Source organism: Desmodus rotundus, chromosome 8, assembly GCF_022682495.2.
Source record: "Desmodus rotundus isolate HL8 chromosome 8, HLdesRot8A.1, whole genome shotgun sequence".
NCBI lineage: Eukaryota > Metazoa > Chordata > Mammalia > Chiroptera > Phyllostomidae > Desmodus > Desmodus rotundus.
This window is the reverse complement of record NC_071394.1, coordinates 86,416,714-86,437,968: the sequence shown is the minus strand read 5'-3', so window position 1 is coordinate 86,437,968 and position 21,255 is coordinate 86,416,714. Positions and strand designations below refer to the sequence as shown.

Sequence of the window (21,255 nt, the reverse complement as noted above, 5' to 3'; positions counted from 1 at the left end):
CAATTCTGACTTGTCACTTGACACATAGTATAGATCCAAGATGTAGTTGTTAAAAGTGAATAAATTAAGTGAATGTGCAGAGAACGATCTTAGAAATACTGAGTTCTGCAAAAGTTTTGTTAGATCGAAGCAAAGCATTCATTTCAACCTGTACCCTATTTTAAAGTTTGCATTTGTGCACAAGCAAAAATTTTGGAAAAAACCTCCCAGAAGATAGGTGAAATTTGATGTCTGTAGGGCATAAACTATACACAAACAGGACAACATTTTAATGCGATTTATTTGAAATGCTCCCCAAAAAGTTTAAGGCCATTATACAAAAACATTCATTTCATCAAAACATTCATTAACTTCCCTCCCATAGGCTGGCACTTGACAGACCTCTTCTCTCAACACACTGGCTGAAGTGGCCGATGGCTCCTGCAAAGAATGATTCATTCTTTTCCCCACCATCAAACAGTTTCTCTCTGCTTCTAGCTGTAGCAGGTTCATTCACTCACTAAATCAATAACAACTTGAGAAACAAAGCAGTTTTAAATAAACTTGTAACAGAAAAAAAAATTCACCATGTTTAAAATCTATAAATACAGAAATATGTTTACAGGGTAAAATTGACCACAACATTTTTTGTTTTTCAAAAATAAGCAATATACCTTATTTTTATATTGCTAAATCTTGTCACAGAGCTTCTCTGAATGCATGATTAGGTGTACATAATAAAATGACAACATAGTATTTACTGCTTTCTTTTATGTAAACTTGAAAGACACAGAAGAGTAAAAAACTTTTTTGGCAATAATTTAGCATCATTACTACTAGTGCTGGTGTGGGTATAATTTTGCACAGGTCAAATATTTACACTCTCAGGGAGCTTTTCTGTGTATTCAGTTAACTTTTTTTTTTTTAAGGTCTACGACCCACCCTGCACTGTAAATCAAGGCTGGACAAAGAGATACTAGTTTGGCTACCTGATTCTAATTAATCATAGTTAATTAAGTTGGCCTTTGGAGAATATAATTATGATGCTGATCACAGCACAGACTGAGACACGGCAAACTCAGGACCCAAAAGTAGAGCAGGAGACCCCAAGGCTCTGGCTGTTTCCAGAAGGGCACTGGACCTTACTTTTTTCTTTTAATGTTTCTCACATAAGGTCTTCATGAAGTACTTCTTCCAAATTCTTCCTTCTCACATGTTTCTATAAACAGAGTCACTGAATCGGTTTCAGTCTTTTTTCCTCATCTCTTCATTTGTGCTCTAAAATATGAGTAGGCCTCGGCAGCTGAAACACAATGAAGATGGGGTTTCCTGTCATCCTGCCATGTTTCCCCAGGCCCTTTGAGTTCTGTTCTGATGTTTTAGGCTAGAAATGGCTCTGACAGGCAAGCCAACAAATATGACAGAGGCTCTCAGGTACAAGGCGCATTTCAGTTCAGTTCAAGGTTCAGAGCTGACAGCTATTTTTGTGCTGGTCCTTTTAAGGTCAGGCTCTATTTCATGTCCTAATAGATTGTTGCATCAAATTTGCACTGGATGACATTACAAGGTCAAGAGGGTGGTTTTCCTTTGCAAAATTAAGCCTCCAGAACCTCTAGGGATGTTTCCACGCTTTCTGGTTGTATAACATCAAATCAAGTTCACTATAACAATTGGTCGTTCTTGGTTTTCCTTCAAATGCCATCACAATACATGAGTGACTCCTCATACACAAGTGACTTCTTCATGCCCTGTTTTCAAGGCCCTCTAATTCTGTGCCTTCAGCTACTGCATCAAAGAGCTAGAAAAGCACTAGAGAAACATGGAAGGGCTCTGTAAGAATCTACATGAAACAGTAGTTTAGAGACTCTTTTTCTTTTAAAGCCAGCAGGACATTTGAAAATAACTTGTTCAAGTACCTCTTCATCCCTCCAGACACTTGTGAAATACAATACAGGAAAACAGTCGCTACAGATTCCAGCTCACACAGACAGATTGGCAGTTACAGTACTAGGGACAAAAGTACAGATACAAGAGACTGGGTCAGCATGGTCACAAAAGTATTAAAAAGTGCTTCTCCAAACCGTTCCACGTGTGGAATGCAAATACTGTACAGGTAGGACACAGGGCTATATCCCGGAAGTCCATGCTTCTGTCAGACATTGCTTTCAATGTGCCTGCTATTCCCACAGGAAGAGTCTGTCTGTTCCATGTGCTCACAGTCGATGCTGACCTCACTTGTGTCCATACTGCAGTCTGATTCACTGTCCGATTGGTCCATCTGCTCAAGTTTTGTTTCTCCCTGTGGCTCCCCGCTCCCGGTGGCGGGATTCAGGAATGGTCCCTCGGAGCCGAGCTCCCCAGCCTGTCCAGTAGCACACAGAACTGTTTCTTTGGCTTGACGAATACAGTTGAGCCACTGCTGTTTGTTGAAGGTGTCATTGGCTTGTAGTGAGTGGGTCTGACTTTGGGATCCATTTTTGAAACTTACTCTAAAGAAGTTTTTAACTAGAAATGAAAAAAACAAAAAAAGGGTCAATGGTCATGTATTTCCCCAGGCCAAAGATAACATACGTAGTGACGCTAACCTCCAGTACTCACGCAGGCATTACTGACTGCAGAATGTGTCCACTCATCCAGGGCACGGCTCCCCAATAACCTGCAGCCACCAGCAATCAACCAGAGTTGACACAGGTCTAGCTCAGTCGTCCTCAGAAGGTAGCCCAGAAGAACTAAGCCATGTTTCAGGGGATCCCAAAGTACTGGTTACCAAACCGGCTGCCTATCAAAATGCCCTGGGGAGCTTATTAAAAATACAGATGTCTGGGCCCTACCTTTAGAGATTTGGATTCAATAGGTCTTAGATGTGCCTAATAGTCTATAATTTCAACAATTTCCTCAAGCTAGAGTTTTTTGCAAGTTTAAGAAGCTCTTTGTAACATCAAAACATGTCTATGAATCTCCACATGATGTTACCTTTTTGTGTAGTATCCAGTGATTGAGAAGATACATAATGACACGGAGCTGTGATAAATTTAGTTTCATTAAAAAATTAAATTACATTTTAATGACCTCAACAGGAGTTACATACATTTAAAAAACAATATTGCACAATATAGAAGACATTTTATTTAGTTTAATAACAATACCAACTGGTATTTAATGGGCCCCACATGCCACATGCAATGCTTGGTTCACAGAAGCATCTGCACTGAGCCAGTTCCCTCGCATGGTCCTTGTAGTCGAGACCGGGAACCACCACTTAAGATAAATTCAGGCTCCAATCTTTGCTCTTGGGCAAGCACCTTAACTCCTTTCTGTCTCAGTTTCCTTATTTGTAAAATACTGTGAAACAAAGAGAACCTACCTTATAAGGTTATTATGAGGAATAAGTATGATAATACACATAAGTCCTCATACAATGCCTGGCACATAGCCAGTGTTCAAGAAATATAAATTACTATTACCGCCACGATCACTAGGGTGGAGGGACTGGTGAGTAGGTGAGAGGTAGTACATGTTAATTGCTTTGACAATATGATGCCAATGTTAACTTTTCCAAAAGGCTCAAATGTCACTTTCTCAAACAAGACTTACTTCCCTGACCAATCCATCTAACACAGATCTCCTGCTGCTATTTCCATCTATCCGCTTATGGCTTTAGTTTTCTCAACAGCTCCCAGAATTTTATGTTTCTCATCTATCTCATCCATCACAATGTAAGCTCCATAGAGGCAAGGAATTTACCGTACTTCGCCATGTATAATGGACACCCACATTTTTGGCCCAAACTTTCAGGAAAAAAATCTTTCATTTTAAGTTTGTAATTCAATTATTTATTTATACTGACAAACAAAAGTGATTAATGTATTCCAGGGTATTGTTTTGCCTATAGATATTGTTATTGCTTTCTAGAGTTACACTTTTAATGCATTAGTATAAATAAAAGAATTAAAAACATTTATATAGATACAGAATTAGTACTACCCATGTATAATGCACACGCTTATTTTGTGCAAAAAAGTGCACATTACACACTGCACAATATGGGTAGATTGGTTCACCAGTGTGTACTAGTGCCTAGACCAGTGCTTGACACAGCGAAGATACTTGGTAGACATTGTTATCTGAGCTTCTCTTGGCTAACTCCTCTATTCAGTTCAGGTTAGTGAAGCCCAGTAACCTTCAATTGAAGGAATTGAAGCCCACTTCAGTAAGTACAGATGAAACCTCAGCCCAATCGACCGTCCATTCTTATCTCTTTAGGGACAAGTCTACAGCTCAACTACAGAAGCCATGCAACTGGTATCTACATAAGGGCCATCTAGTATTAAGCATGTTTTTATCCAACAGAAAGATACAGAGAAAAGGAGCTTAAGAAGCACCAGTTATGTGCAGACAGGTTCATTTGCAGTATCTTACTTAACTGTTACAACAACCTTATGGAGTAGGTATGCATGCATTCCCACTTTGCAGATGAAAAACTGATGCTCATAGAGATAAAAAAAGCGACACAATCAATAAGCGATCCTATAGCACTGGGATGGGATTTGACTCCGACGCCATGACCGCCACGGCCACAAAACCCTCAACAGGTCAAAACAAACGGTCATCCATACTTCTCTCATTGTTGCTGAATGCCCCTCGCAGGGAACCGCCCAGCCTCACTTCTCCATCCTGCAGGTCTTCCAGCAAGAGGTCCTTCACAGGGATCGGCTGCCGGTACAACTGGTAGCAGAGCTGCTCATTGTGGGTGACAGGTCGGGTGATCACAAGCACTTCTTGGAACAGGAAAACATGCAGCTTCTAAAAGAGAAGAATCCACAGAATCTCCCTAAGCAACAGTCAAATGAGTAGTTGATTACTGGACTAAGAGGTCTGCAGGTACCAAGTTCACACTGGATTGCACACTTCTAGGCTCAAATCTACCTCCAGGTGAACAGAAGTCAGGCATTTGCAGGTCTCAGGCATTTGCAGATGCATCCATTGCCTTTGTTATAGGAGTGCCTCTCTAGGGCCCCCTGGAGAAGGCCTTTCTGCCCACAGACACCCACAGCCAGGACTGCCTCACACTGCAGTTCAGAACCTTGCAGACACACACTGAGCTAGCTCCCATAAGAAAAAATGAAAAAGAGGGAATAGAATAAAGGGGGTAGTGAGGTGGAAAAAAAATTACTACCTTCCTAGCTTTGGTTTATATGACGCAATATAATTTTAAGAGATCAAATGAACAATAGTCTCTAAAGGATGAGATTGGTATATCAAAACCTAATATTAATTTTTGCTTCCCAAACTCAAAAAACAAAAACAAAAAAACCTTGTTCCTTTAACCACAGAGCTGATTATCAGCTTCATCCGGGCTCCAATTTGGAGCACTGCCCGTTCCGAGGAAACTAGAGCACGCTGCCACAGCCACAAAGAAAAAAGATCAAAGAAGTTGCCCTTCTCAGTTAAGTTCATCAGAACCTCAGTTCTCTGAAGAGGTTGTACTTAAAAGGCTGAAGACTGATGTGTGTATTGTGGGCAAAAAGAAAAGCTCAAAAATAAAGTCTTGTGTCAAATCACATCATGAAAGCAGTTTTGCTGGGTGGAGAGGGGTAAATTGGCTCCATTAAATTCCATACGCCAGACTCTTCTCACTATTTGGAAATGCTTAGGAATTGAAGTGAAAAAATCCACAACTTTGCATCAGGGTTCTGATTTTCTAGTGGAAATATTTGGGATTGTCAGGTTAAGGGTCTTGAAGAGGAAACCAGAAGAATAGGGGTAGAAACTCACATTGGAATTTTTTTTTTGGGGGGGGGCTACAGAATAGTATGTATTTTTCTCTTCTTGAGTCAGTTTTTTAGGTGAATTTTAAAATTTATTGGCATAAACTTGTTCCTGGTAATATCTTACCTTCTGTGTTATTAAAGTATAGTTGGTGCACAGTATTGCACTAGCTTTAGGCGTACAACACTGTGATCTGACATTTATATATCTTACGCAGCGATTACTACCTTAAGTCTAGAAACCACCTGTCACCATACAAAATTATATTATTGACTGTATTCCCTGTGCTGTACATTACATGCCGTGACTTAGTTATTTTATAACTGGAAGTTTGTTCCTTATTCCCCTTCATCTTTTTCACCCATCTAGAATCCTGATATGGGGCAGGGAAGCACATTCAGCATTATCAGGTAATTTGATATTTGGGAGAAATGAGACCCATCCCTACCCTACCACAGACAGACAGACAGACAGACAGAGAGGCACACACAAACCCCCCAAACTCCAGAAACTAAAGCTCAACTAAATGTTGGCTGGTGGAAACACAAATCATAATTCTGTACTGGGGTGGGAGAGGGAGATTTTGTGTTTATCAAAAGGATTAAATATGCATTTAAAATAGTTGAAAAACACAGTAAAGTACAAAATAACCAAGTTCAGGGCTTTTTTACGTGAGAGATGGTACAAAGAAAGTATTAAAATTTTTCTTTTGAGGGCAAGGGAGAAAAGGGGTTGGTCGTTGTTGTACACACTAAACATTATCAGAGATATTTACACTTTTTCTACTTCAATCCATCCACTAGCCAAGGTGGGCAGTTTGAATTCATTATCTGGGATCCTTTAAGAAGGTTTATTATCCCTTACTTGGGATAGTTCACTGAGGATTCCTCTTACTTTCTGCTTCTTTTTGTCCTCAAACTACTGAGCTCTTTTCTTGACACAAGACTTTGTTTATAACGACTTCTCCAATCCTACTGGGGGGGAAAATACCTAAAACAAACCTCTCACCCCAACTACTATCATTCTCAAAAATCTGTCTGCCTGCCATATGAACTAGAGTTCATCTTTAATGCCCTAGACCCATTCAACCAGTCTCATCCTTGACTGACAGACAGAAAGAGAATAGGCCCTCATCTCACGGAGCAATACATCTTCCCAACTATGTCCCACAGGGCTTCCAAGAAAGAACAGTCAAGGAGCCAGAGAATCCAATGTTACAAGTCCACCAGTGCTTTCCAAAAGTCAACAAAAAGCAGAATGCAGCTTTCTACCAATTGGTCACTCCCTAGCAATTAGTCACTCCCATAGTCAAAGAGAAACACTTTTCAAGCAGAGGCCTGCGACAGGTCTCATTACTTCCGTTGCTCCATCAGCTGTTGAATCCAGCAGCACTGATAATAGGGGCTATGACGTGTACTCAATGATTGCAAGTGACATTTCCAAGCCTGCTCTTACATACTACTTCATAGTCCAGGTCAAAATGGCGTCCCTTGAATCATCACAGCTTTATGAAGAACTCTTCAGTATAGTTCTAGCTTTTATTCCGAGATACTGAAGACAAATATAATCAAAGTGGAGACTATTTCTCAACACTGAATTTAAATATATAATCACATATAATAAAATTTATATATTATAAAATATATTTTACATTATAATATATAAAAATTATAATATATAACATATACATTAGCATTCATTTCTCCTGGCTATACATAAAAATAACCTTGTGAGTTGAATGAATCTTGAACTCTCATATAATCAAATCCATCCTTTCTTTATGCAAGCATTCCCTCACTTATTCATTCACTCACCCACTCATTCACCTAACATTACTGAGTGCCTTTGCATGAGCCAGGTCCCCATAATAGGTGCTGGATATTGACAAGGCACAGCGTTCACTCTAAAAGAGCACGTGGTATAACAAGATACTGACAGAGAGATGGAGAATTACAACCCACTGTAGTAACCACTCTAGGGGAGATTTGTCCAAGTTGCTGTGATAGGAGATGAAGAACAATTTCAATATCTACTCAGGAATAAAAGCCAGGAAATGGGGTATCTACAGGTCAGAGGTAGATATACAGCTAATGGAGGTAGGTTATTACTTAAAAAAACAAAACACTAGCCTTAAAATGTCAGTCTTGTAGGTGGGTACCAATGCCTAAGAGAGAAAAGGGTTTCTCACAAAGCTAAATGCATTCTATTTACGAGCTGTTTCTCTGACATCACCTGTTGCTTCCTGATACCAAAGTGGGAGGAGATAATTGTTGTGTGTTTGTTTTTGAAGGTCACGATCAAACAAAATAAAAAGTTGGCAACTCTATGTTGGTTTCCAAAATTCTTTCTGACTATGGACTGGTCATGAAATTTTAAAATATGTATATAATATATACTTTATATAACATATAAATTATAAGCATATGTATTTATAATGTACATTATAAATTATTTTAAATTATAAATGATAAACATGTACAATATATATTACTTATATAGAGACTAGAACTATATAATATGTAAATGTATATTAAAATGTATACAATTATACATATCCATATATATGGCATTCTCAGAAACAAAAGACACCAGAAAAGCCATTTTTGTCTAAAGAATGTGACCTTGGGTAGGACAGGGTAGTAATAGAAGGCTCAGCATCAAGTGGATTAAGTGCTGGGAGCGGCCCAGGATGAAACCACTGAAGGGGAGCCACCACTCACCACGCCCCGGTTGTTCTTCAGTTCGCCATGACAGCACAGTACTCTCGAGTTGTCGATCAGGGAGTCTTTCTGGCCTTCTTCCAAGTAAAGAAGCCGTTCTTTATAATAACGACATTCAGACTCCCCAGTCTTGGTGTTGATTTCTGCTACAATTCCCTGAATGATGTTTATCTATGGAAACAAAGGAGAAAGTACAGGGAATGTAAGCAAATCACCCATACCAACAAGACCCAGGGGCTCAGTCTACGAAGTCACCAAGATACACCTGGATCTAATTCTGAGCTTCTGTTATCTAAGTTGCCACTTTGGTAAAAGGGAAAAATAAAAACCTTTAATATACTGTACCTACCTATCCATCTATATACATACACATGTGCATATATACACACATATATTTATTTGTACACACATACAAATATTTGTATTATATATAAAACTAATGTTAAACAGTAATTTTATCTGAGAGGATAAGATATAAGTTACCATTTTCGATGTGCAGGGACTAAGGTCCAGAGTGCCCATTTCTTAAAACTATATACCAGCATGCCGATGCCTGGAGCACATGTGAGTAAATTAGAGATAGAGAAATTTCAGAGCAATGGTGATGCGATGTTGTTAATACAAAATGAAGTGAAACAAAACAGAGTATGGCAACGAGAATGATCGGCGCGCTTTTATTTGATGATGTGTTGCTCTATCACACAGATACATCTGCAAGTTAGAAAATACTAGAAAACAAAGGAACAAAAAATCAGTTGAGTAAAAACTCTAAGTTGCCAATCAAAGGTAAAGTAATGATTTCCTCAGCAGAGTCCTCTGCCTCCTAACAGTGAAAAGACCAAAATTCCCATCTTCCTTATGGTAGAATTAACTGAAAAGAACTTAACAGATGAGAAATGTTAAGAAGGCCTCTTCCTGGTCACGTTTACTTAATGGAAAAACCAATTAATCTCTGAAAAGCAAGGTTTTAAAAGGGAATTTTACTTAGCTGAAAGTTACCAGGTCTTATGTGGTAAAGTGGTAGAGAATTATCTCTAAGATTACGTGATTATTTGTTACATGCTAGTGATATGATCTTCTGCTCAAAACAAGTGGACACAAACCTCTCCCAGTTATAACACTACAACTTCTGTGTAAGTTTGATAGAAGATCTTACAGCTCTGAGCTGAAGCCTAGTGACGGTATCCTATGAACAGATGCATAATCTACACACTTTCCTAGCTATTAAGACTTTCAAATATCATTTATTTATTCTTTTCTCTATCTCCCATTTTGGTGGTAGCCTACTTTGATAATTAAAAAACACATTATTTTAAAAAATACAGGGTCATTGTGTCATAAAAGAATATTTCTGGCCTTCTGTATCAACCATAATATTAAATAGAAATCCTATGAAATTAATCTGAGTTTAAATTTTTTTAAATTATTTATTGAATGTATTGGGGTGACACTGGTTAATAAAATTATTTATAGGCTTCGGGTGTACAATTCTATAATGCATCATCTTTAATCTGAGCTTTATTAACACAAAATAAGTAATAATAGAACACTTTGGTATACAAACTTTGTTTCTTTTTCCCCCTCAACAAAAAAGAAATTTCACAAAATATGCAAAAGCTATGACTCATTCTTCAACTTAATCACACTAGTCTTCGTTGAACACCGTTCATTGTTAAAGTAGGCGGTGGCATTCAAAGAAATGAGAGGGTCTCTATCCTCAGGAAGCTAAAGATGTATGGGAGTTATCTGAGCAATTGCTTCATGTCTACTTTACCCTTCTACTTTATTACGTTTTTAATATGCTGTAGAGTCTATATTTTTTCCTTGTTTTTAAAGATCTTAGCATTAATTGCTATGACTCAGAAGTTAATTATCACTAGGTATACCTGGGCAGCTGAAATTAACCAGCACGTGAGTCAATTTTTTGAGTTTCCTGCAAGTATCCAGGAAACCAGAAAGAAGGTATACTCCAGGCATAAAGAAGTTTTCATTTCCTAATTTAACGCAGGAACTGAGGAGCTGGCATATCACATGAAGGATAATAAACACAAACACCACAGTGACTACTATCAAATTGTGCTTCTTTCTCCAGTGTTTGAAAAAGTATAAAGAGACAAAACAATGGAAATCATCAGTGTTATTCCATATTCTGTGTGTACATTCATAATAATAACTCTAGTTGGCTTTGTTAAAAATATTATTTTGTATTTATATCCACCTGTATGCCATGAGAGTCTAATCTTTCTGCACTGGTTCCTGAGAGAATTTATTTTACAGAATTTCAGCGAGCAAAAAGTCAAATATAGCAGATTGCCAACAGCAAACAGTTATAGTAGTTGTACATTTGAATTAAATTTACTGCTGCATCTCTCATCAAACCAAAGGAAAGGGACCGGTAAAGGAAGATGATGAGAGGTACCTGGTACAGAGCAGGGACCAGGCCCACATATGCTAGAGTTATCATTCTCAGGGTGGAATCTGAAAGCTCCGTCTGTCTGGTCCTTTGTGTGGTAATATCATCTACCCACATGCTCCTGACATGAACCACAAAAGCAGCCTTCAGTGCTGCTGCATTGAAAACAGAACTGTTCTTCCCATTGATTTGATTTCAGTGGGTTTTTTTAAGGAGCTGGGGAACAGTGGCGGGCAGAGGGGAGAGATGGTCTGCAAGATCTTTCCGGCTAAAACAGTCCTGAGAAGTTAAAATGTTTAACAACCAGCTCCCTGGAATATCCGAGTATCCAAAGTGCTATTTTAAGAAGTTCTCTTTTGGGGGAAATTTCTATCAACCTCCAAAAATTCTATTAAGAAATTCTAATAATGATGTGGTCGTTTATGCACCGCATTAAAAACAAAACCTTTCTTTAGATCTGAATCATAGGACTGAATGCTTGGTGTAGAAGCTGTTTACTTAGAGTTCTCTGCTTTTTTTAAATTTGCATAGGTGGAAAATTTATTCAGGGAACATATAAGTCAAGCTACATTGGTACTGTGGGTTTCATGTTTGTCAAACATTCACGACGCACCCAAGAGTACAGGGCTAAATATTTCTGCTCATCTGGAGTAATGCTACAAGGATTTTGAAAAGATTAAAAGAAAAGTGCCTATATTGTGCAAATGAGCATTTAGAAGACTTGCTTTGTAGACATTTTAAAATGCAGGTATATCATGCCTCATGTACAAAATCTGCCTGAATTAGTAGATGCAGAGTCAGCTTCTGAAAATGGCATTGCCTTTTATGCATCAGGGGAATTGGCGCACGCTTTCATACTGCAAACAGTCATATTTTTGTCTGTTTTTAAATTCAAACTTCAGCTCACAGAGTTGGTTTTTTTTACACAGTATTATTCTTTTGTGCTGCGTATTAAGAAGAAGAAATCTGTACAATAAAACTCTAAGCAGGCTTGTGTGCTTTAAAAAAGTAATTATTTAGACTAAGTGAGAGCTCCCTGTTTTCATTCCTGCAGACCACACACTGGCTAGGATGAAACACGGAAAGGAGGCAACGCTATTGCACTCTTCCCAGTAATAAAAACAGACGTGATGAAGTGAGGTGGGCCTCATCCCTGGTGCCTGTGTCCCCATTATGCTGGACTGGGGGCCTGGTCTGTGTGAGTTGGGTGTGCCAGACATCTCATGAACCAGGAGAGTCTTTTCTCATTCTTCTCTATCCCTACACGGAGGCATGTGGCCCAGCTCTGCACCAATGAGGCCTCTCCACAAAGTTTGGTGGCCAGAGAGCGTTCTGTAGTTCCAAATGCTACAGGGCTCAAAGTGGCCAAGCTTTCAACTCCATAGTTAGGATCATAAAGAAGTGGAAAAGGCACAGGATTTTCAGTCTACACTGATGAGTTGAGACATCAACTCCATCACTTGCTGGCTCTGGACCTGGCAAGTTATTTACTCTTCAAGCCTCATCTGGAAAACGGTCCTAACAAGAACAGTTATCTCATAGGTTACTATGAGGATTAAACAAGATACATACCTATAAGGCAATTACAGAAAGCTGATTTACTAGGTATTCAAGAAACATCAGCAGGTATTACCATTATTGTGGTTGTTATTACTAATTATTAAACGCTTCTTTGGGAGGAGATAGGCAGTTTGCGCAGCAGGTTCAAGGCTTCTGATTTGCAAACCGCCTATGCATGTCCTCACTCTGTCACTGTCACAGATCCAGTTAGGGAATAAGCCCTGTGAATTGGTCTCAGCCTCCATCCCTACTGCCACCCGCCTGAGCAGGTTTCCATGACTGCACACTTGGACAGCTGCAACATCCCCCCGACTCGCCTTCCTGTCCCTAGTTTCTGCCTCCTCTGTCCCCTGTCCTACAGACAGGAAGAGCAACGTGTCCAAGGTTACAGTTTGTCAGCGATGGAGCTGGGATTTGAACTCTGAATCCCAGCTATGTAGAAAACAAAACACAACAAGGAAATAATGTCTCAAATTGATATTAAAACCCTCTATAATCAGATATAAGCCCCATCCTCTGCCTTCTCTGTTACTGTTTCCTCAGACTACGCTCCACCTCAGGCTCACTGATGTGTCGTACTCCCCAGGCAGAACCTGTTCTGTCATTTCTTCCACCTTTGCCCAGGCCATTTGCTCCTCCTGGCCTGCCATCTCCTCTGCCTGTCCTACAGAACACCCCAAGCAGAACTGAGCTCTCTGGGCAGAATGCTCACAGTTTGCAATATTCTTATGATATAGACCCCATTTTTCCTGATCTTCTCTTATTGCTGGGGAAGAACTCATATTTCCCCATTTCAATAAACATTCACTGATGAGCAGGACTAGGCCCCCACTGCAACTGGAGGTCAAAGAGATCTGCACTTTAAATGGGGTGTTGACTTCAAAAATGGGCTTTGAGGCTAAGATAAAAGGCAACTCCACTTTGCTAACTATACAAAGATATTCAATTTAAAATCTCTAAGATCTTAACCCTGACAGCAATGGTAACAAACAGTTACAGAATAAAAAACTTTTAGAATCAAAGGGACCTTAGACAAGATGACAGCTTGCCTCCTCACACAACCACATCAGAAGTGCAACTAAATTATAGAATAATCTTCACTCAGAACTGGCGGGAAGTGAGTTGAACAGAAGTCTGACAACTAAGGAATTAAACCACATCCATTCAGATTGGGAGGAGGGGTGGAGACACAGAATGGGTTGGTTCCACATTCGAGTGTGGTGGATAAAAATTTGGGAGGGATATCTTGGGAGTGAGAAGTCCCAGGTCCACACCAGTTCCCCCCGCCCACAGTACCAGTACCAGCACCAGGAAGATACCAGAGGGGATTGAGTCTGTAGAAGAAACTTCTGGAGTCCCAAGCAGGTCCTCTTAAAGAACCCACACACGAACTGACTCAGACTCACTCCCTTTGAGCTCAAGCAGTTTGAAAGGCACCAGTGGCACACAGGGAGGAACTGAAGTGGCTGGCATCAAGACAAGAGCTAGGGGACAGCTCTGTCCCAGATAGAAAGGTGGGCAGAACCACAGAGCTGGCAGGCAGGGGCCATATCTGAGACTCCATCAACCTGGCTAACACTGTTTGTCCCACCCTGGAGACCCTCTCAGGCTCTGTCCCACCCAACTTACAGCTGTAAACAGTAGCTTTTCTATATGAATGGCTGGTCTTGGCTCAAGCTTCACAACTTCTTAAATCCTTTTAAACAAGCAACAGCTGGTCTCAGTGAGGCCCCAGTCACTTGCTAAGTGGCTCCAGGCATGGCACCAGCAGCAGCCACCCTAGATTCACAGGTTGGCTTCACCTGGAAATCTCTAAGCCCAGCACAAGTAGCAGCCATTTCAGATTGCTCTATAGCTCAGGCTGGGTGGTTCCGGGCAAAACACAGGTGGGAGCTGACCTTGGCTTGTACAATCGGGGAAACCCCAGGGCCTGCACACCTAGCGGACAGCTACAGACCACATCAGACCAGGACCATTCTGCCCCTGCATAACTGAACCTCCATAGAGGGAGGAGGTTGGTGTCAGTAGTCACAGCCAATCCTTGCAACTGACTGGCCTGGGTAAATCCTTCCCATTGACCTGCCAACAGCAACCAAGCAAGGTTCAACTACAACAGGAGGGTGTACTCAACCCACACAAAGGGCACACCGAGTACCCAGCTTGGGTGATAGGGGTGCTGTGCCTCTGGTCCCTACAGGATGCCTACTACATTAGGCCACGATACCAAGACAGGGAGGCATAGCAGCTCTACCTAATACATAGAAACAAACACAGGAAGGCTGCCAAAATGAAAAGACAAAGAAATATGATACAAGTGAAAAAACATATCAAAACTCCAGAAAAAAGAACTAAACAAAATGGAGATAAGCAATCTATCGGACGCAGAGTTCAAAACATGGTTATAAGGATACTCAAGGAACTTAGTGAGGACCTCAAATGCATAAAAAAGATGCAGTAAGAAGTGCAGGTTACACTAATTGAAATAAAAAAACAATTTACAGGGAAACAACAGTGGAGTGAATAAAGCTGAGAAATCAAACCATTGATTTGGAACCTAAGGTAGCAAAAAACAACCAATCAGAACAATAAGAAAAGGAAGAAGAAGAGAAAAAAAAAATGAGGATAGTGTAAGCAGCCTCTGGGACAACCTCAAGAGGTCCAACATTCACATCATAGGGGTGCCAGAAGGAGAAGAGAAAGAGCAAGAAATTGGAAATCTATTTGAAAAAATAATGAAATATAACTTCCTTAATTTGGTGAAGGAAATAGACATGCAAGTCCAGGAAGCACAGAGAGTCCCAAACAAGATGGATTCAAAGAAGCCCACTCCAAGACACAGCATAATTAAAATGCGAAAGGGTAAAGATAAAGAGAAAATCTTAAAAACAGCAAGAGAAATGCAGTTAGTTACCTACAGGGGAGTTCCCATAAGACTGTCAGTTGACTTCTCAAAAGAAACTTTGCAGGCTGGAAGGGACAGGCAAGAAATATTCAGTCATGAAAAGCAGGGACTTACAGCCAAGGCTGCTCTCCCCAGCAAAGCTATCATTTAGAATCAAAGGGCAGATAAAGAACTTCCCAAACAAGAAAAAACTAAAGGAGCTCATCGTCACCAAACCATTATTATATGAAATGTCAAAGGGACTTATTTAAGAAAAGAAGATCAAAACTATGAACAATAAAATGGCAATGAATACATACCTGTCAACAACTGAATCTAAAAAACAAACGAAGCAAACAAGAACAGAGACAGAATCATGGATACAGAGAGCATTTTGATGGTTGCCACATGTGCGGGGGGAGGGGAAGAATGGGTGAGAAGGTGAGGGAATTAAGAAGTACAAATAGGTAGTTACAGAATAGCCATGGGGATGTTGTGAACAGTATAAGAAATGGAGTAGCCAAAGAACTCATATGCATGACCTATGGTCATGAACAATTGTGTGGGGTTTACCTGAGGGAATGGGGTGGGTGGGTGCTGTATGGAGAGGGACAATGGGGAAAAATTGGGGCAACTGTAATAGCATAATCAATAAAATTTGAAAAAAATCAAAGGGACCTCAGAGTGCATTTCATGTAAAGACTATATGTTATAGGTTAGGAAACCGAGGCAGAGAGAGAAGTAACTTGCAAAATTAAAACATGGTTGACGGCACAGCCAAATCTGGAACCCAAGATTCCTGAATCTTGTGCACCCAAGGACCCTTCATTCACCCATTTACCTAATTCTCTTCCATTAATTACACAGGGAAAGCATCACCGCAAGAGAGAAAGAAACAAACTTACTGCTTCTTCCAGGTGCTGGTGATCTGGATTATCATTTGGTGTGTGCCTCAGGATTTCTCGAAGAAGCAGAGGGTATTTTACCAGGCGGCTTCTTGGAATATCGAGGAAATTCCAGAGATCCAGTTTTCGGCTAAAGGGGGATTCTAAACATCGCTGGAGGAAATCCTGGACTCTGTGATCTTGTTTCTTGTGGTCCAGCAGAGCTTTGGCGGCTACTTGATTGCTGCAGTAGCTGTCATAGGAGCTGAGACAAGGCAGCTGAGAAAGGAAGGTCAGAAGAGGGTTGGAGCGTTAAAATAACTGAAGCTACAAGCTAACATCACGTGTTGGGACTGAACAAAACCTAACTGGTCTCCAGGCCTGGCCAACACTCCTTCATCTGCAAGGCTGGAGGATACAGACCAATGGAATCTTCAAAATGGCAGGTAATGAACAGTTTTGGTGGTGGTTTGCTTGCACAAACTAATTCTCTTAGTTTCATGTTTATTTTCTTGATTGTTTAGAGCCCTGTCCTAATTTGTTTGCATTTTGGCCAATCTAAGCTAGAAACAAAAGCACTAAAATAATTTCCTATGCATACAGTTCAGGATTTTCCTAAACTTCCAAAAGTATCTGGGGAGGGGAAAGCTTCCTACTGAAAAAAAAGTTGTTCTTTAAAAATTATTCATAAGAAACATATCTAGAAGACTTTGTGGCATAAAAGAAAGCAAGGATTCAGACTCCGCAGCCCAGCCCTTGGCACAGCTTGGTGCAAGCACCCCTACGTGAGCTTGAGGTTAACTGAGTCCAAGGCAGACCAATTATAAAGAACGTCTAAGAACTTAAAGCAAAAGTATAATTAGTAAAAAATTAGATGCAAGAAGCATTTAGTAAAATCTTTTAAGTTAGTTCTGACAGGCCAGAAATCATCCTTGGCTCTACCCAATGGTTAACATCACAATACCATGCAAAAAGCAATTTAAGCTTAAAAATTTTGGAACACTCCAACTCCACTATCTCCCTTCCAGTAAAATACTAATTTCTCTGACATGTTCCATCAGTCAAATAATGCAAACAGAGTCAGAGACTCAGGGAAAGGGCTGCTCGTCTCCCTTTTCCACTCCTCCCTCTTAGTGGCACCCAAGACCAAGTCTCCTAATGCATGTCCTGTCAGATTCCTGAACGTTAACCGAGGCAATAAAATGCAGTCAATGCCCTGCTGTGCGCTTCTCTCCCTGGGATTACAAAGCCACATTCACCACAACACCTGCTCTGCAGGGGGTTCAGTGCAACGCATGTCTGCATCCTCAGTACTTTGCACTGGGCTTACTATACAGCAAAGTTCCTATTCTGAATGAACAAATAAATGTATGTTAATGGATTACCAGATTAGGTAATATTTGATGGTTTGGGAACAGAGCTTAAAAATAAATTGTGGCAGCATCTGAACAATGGGTCAAAGTTTAAATATTCTGCTGCTTCTTTTACACATCTCACTGAAATTATTTTCTCAGTGACTTAAACCAGAGAAAGATACCAAGGAAGTAACGTTTTAAAAGTTCACTGTTGAGCTTAACATTCCTTGGAAATGTCTACCTTCCTTACATGTTATGAAAAACCTCTATTTGTGTTAAAAAGAGCGGCAGAAATTCTTTCCTCAACCTCGTATTTGAAAGTAATGATAATTGGTACCGACACCCACCGCTCCAGATGTGGTATTGTGGTTTGTAATTTAGATTTTCAGAGTTAATTAAAACGAGCCTCAGGCCCTCCCAATTTCATTTCCACTTCCTTGTCTTTTAAAGAGACCTGGAAATGCCCAATGTTTTCATTATAGAGGGACAAATCAGCAGTAATCATCGGATGTAAACTAGTGAGAAACCCCCAAAGACACTGCTGCTTACTGTCCAATGGGCCGTTACTATCTGTGATCCTGCTGCCCCTGCTGCCATAGCAACCAGCTCTGGTCCTGTGTTCACACCTGACAGGGTGCTCATTTCCTGGGCATGACCTGAAAGGCTATTGGCTCAGCCCACTGATTAGAGAAGACCACAGGTGATCTATAAATAAATCAAAAATGAAGAATGTACACATCTTGGTTCCCGACTACATACACGTGTCCTTATATGAAAGGCGAGAGGCAATAGATAGCACAGTGGTTAAGAAGAAAGATCCGGGAAGCAGGGAGAATCATGTTCAAAGCCCAGCTCAGACAGTTACTAGTAAGGTGATCTTTCTGAGCCTCAGTTTCTCCACTTACAAAATGCACATACTAATGTCCTTCTTTCCTCTAATGAAATAAGGCAGATAAAAAGTGTAGCACAAGCTTGGCTCCTGGATAAGAATCAGTAAGTACTAGCTATTATTATTATTTATCCCTAGAATATTTTTATTGGAGAAATTGTGGTTTAGAGAAGCAAAACTACTTGCTCAGCTGGAGACAAAACCAGTCTGAAGTGTGTTCTCTTCCCATCCCGCCCCCAAAGCTCTGAACTCACCATCTCTTCAAATATTAGACTATCAAGAAAGAATTTATGAGGGAAACTCTCACTTTTTTTTTTTTTTTAGAAATTCTTTCTATCTCCCTAACATTGTGAAAAGTGACAGAACAAATCTATATGCTTCCATGTACCCTGCCTCTCTCTTTGGAATTAAAATTTAATTAGAACCCAAATTAACATGAGAACTTGCTGCCCTGAAGAACTTATAAATTATTTTATTACTGAAAAAAACGTTAGCACCAAGATAAGTCACTTGGGAAGTTGTTTCTTCATGAGGGGGGAGCCTTATGAGAGCAGGCTGACCCGTCAGGGAAAGTGATCCTCAGTAACCAGGGTGATTTCTTGAAAAAAGAAAATCGCCCTTCTGTTTAAGGTCTTCAAAGTAAAAGTAACTGATTCATTCTAAGGTCGAAAGGACTGGCCAGGGCTAACCCACTTGGGAGGCTCACTTGTTTAAAAGATTTGTTTTTATTTTTTCCCACTTTTTCCTTTGGGGGTAAATAAATCAATTTTTCATGGGTCAAATGGGCTCTGACTTTTTTCATTCAAAGCCCACTAAGATGTTTATTTTGTTCTGTTAAAAAGACCAGAACTCAAACAGATGTACCCCTTGGTTTACAGTTCCCACTCACACAAACACATCTGCAGTTAAAAGAGGGAAAACATTTAATAGCTCGTCAGGCCTGATAAATAAGGACCATTTCTCATGAGGTCTGGTAACAATGGGCCAGTTGTTTAATTGTAGGCTGCTCCTCAAGCTGCAAGTCCCCATTTGATGTCTGAAGGGTTCGGATAGCAATGAGGCAGCATGGTCTCACTTCCTTTGGGTGCATACAGAAAAGGACTGCAAAAGCTACCCCCCAGATCGAAGCAATTTTCTAATAAAAGCGACAAACATTTCATTCAGGAAAAAATTAATAACAAGGCAAATGCCTATACTTTTGCTTCCAGTGCAAACTGACCATTTGTATACCGCTGTCTAAGGAAACCATGTAGTTCTATACCGCCATCTCACCAGGAACAGAGCAGTCAGCACGCTAATTCTGCAGCGTGGCCTCCCTGGCCCCTTGGCTCCCATCAAAGCAGGCCACAGACTCAGAAGTTTAAACCCAGTGAGGCTCTCCCTCTCTTTTCATTACACCTTCTCTGTCTCCAGCTGCATTGCTCTTTAGAAAAATTTCTTTGTGGGCTAAAGGAGTTAATACATCTATCATGGCTTATAATAAAATGAAAGTCAAAAATATAAGATGAATGACCTCTCCTGAATTATTAAAGCACATTTTCTAAATTATTCATCTTAGAACATTACTTGCCTTTCAGAAACCCTTGGGATATTTCAGCCTCACTGCTAAAATTGACTCCTGAACGAAAGCTAGCTAAGTCATGAAACCTTCAAAGTTCTGGAGAAAAGCAGTAATTGAGAAGCATAAGTTAATGTAAGAGATCCCTGTCAAAACTTAGGAATTAGAGGGTTTGGGGAAGGTTAAAATACGAATAAAAATGGAACTGGATAAAGAGAACTCACATGGTGAATAGAATTTATAACCTTCACAACACGCTCAAACAATGGAATGACTCTAATATGTGCTGTCGGGGCATAATCTGCCTATTTTTCTAGACCACTGTGTGGGTTGGAAGGATGAGAGACCTAATCCTTGCCCAGAAGAAGTCATCAAAATAATCCATTTTTGTTACCTGCTTCATAACAAATGGAAAACACCTGGAACTGGGGTGGAACACTCAAGCACTCACAGAAGGAAACAGAAGCACACCCTGGGAGTGATGGGGACTGTGGCAAAATAGACAGTACAGGCCTGGTCTAAAAGAAATCAAACAAATGAACAACCACCTATGTGTCCAATAAAACACAAATTCATCACAGGATCATAAATTTAGGTCACAGCTGATTTCTTTAATTAGGAAAGAAAAGGAGTTATACTGGGACGAAGGTCAGCATAATACTCAGGTCTCCTCTGAAGTTACTTAGGCTCAGATATATGGTAAACATGAACAACATTTAGTTATCACTTTGTTTATGAAACTACACTTAACCATGTGAGTCTTTTGATAGCCTGATAAAAGCTTTTGCACGATGATAAACAGGAATATGTCCCTATATTTTTACTAGGATAGAGTTGGTAATAATTATATTAGTAATTGGCCTGAATTGAACATTAACTAGTCTTACTTTATTTTATTACAAAAAGGCATGTTATCTTTAAATGCAGTAAATTTGTAATAAAAAAATTGTTTCCATGCTTTAAGATATAAAGCTTAACTATAATGATAAATTTTACTAGGAATTTGCTATTTTTTTTCTAGTGTGAAACCAGTGTTTGCTAATAAAAGAAAAAGTCTAGCTAAAATGAAACTCCATATAAAATATTGATATTTATCTTCTATCAAGACCAGAGAACTTTTCTTACCCAGCCCACGAGGATGGGACCAACGTGTTCAGTTGAGCCATCAGGCTTACGGACATCTCGAAGCTGACTAAGGAGCTCTGGTAAACAAAGAGAACACGTATATTGTTAGGCATTTAAATATG

The 21,255-nt window shown here is 39.9% G+C and overlaps 1 protein-coding gene across 10 annotated transcripts in view; it reads right to left on the bottom strand.

The window, feature by feature from the left end:
• Window positions 1–261: 261 nt before the first annotated feature.
• Window positions 262–21,255, bottom strand: part of ARHGEF3 (Rho guanine nucleotide exchange factor 3) — a 309,293-nt gene continuing 288,299 nt past the window's right edge. For all 10 annotated transcript variants that reach the window (XM_053929748.2, XM_024556529.4, XM_045192228.2 and 7 more), the window contains 5 exons: window positions 21,134–21,210; window positions 16,228–16,485; window positions 8,469–8,639; window positions 4,596–4,782; window positions 262–2,484 (listed from right to left, as the gene is read on the bottom strand). In XM_053929748.2, coding sequence (XP_053785723.1) covers window positions 2,132–2,484; window positions 4,596–4,782; window positions 8,469–8,639; window positions 16,228–16,485; window positions 21,134–21,210 — 1,046 coding nt within the window. In that variant the 3' untranslated portion in view covers window positions 262–2,131. The remainder of the gene's footprint in view (window positions 2,485–4,595; window positions 4,783–8,468; window positions 8,640–16,227; window positions 16,486–21,133; window positions 21,211–21,255) is intronic.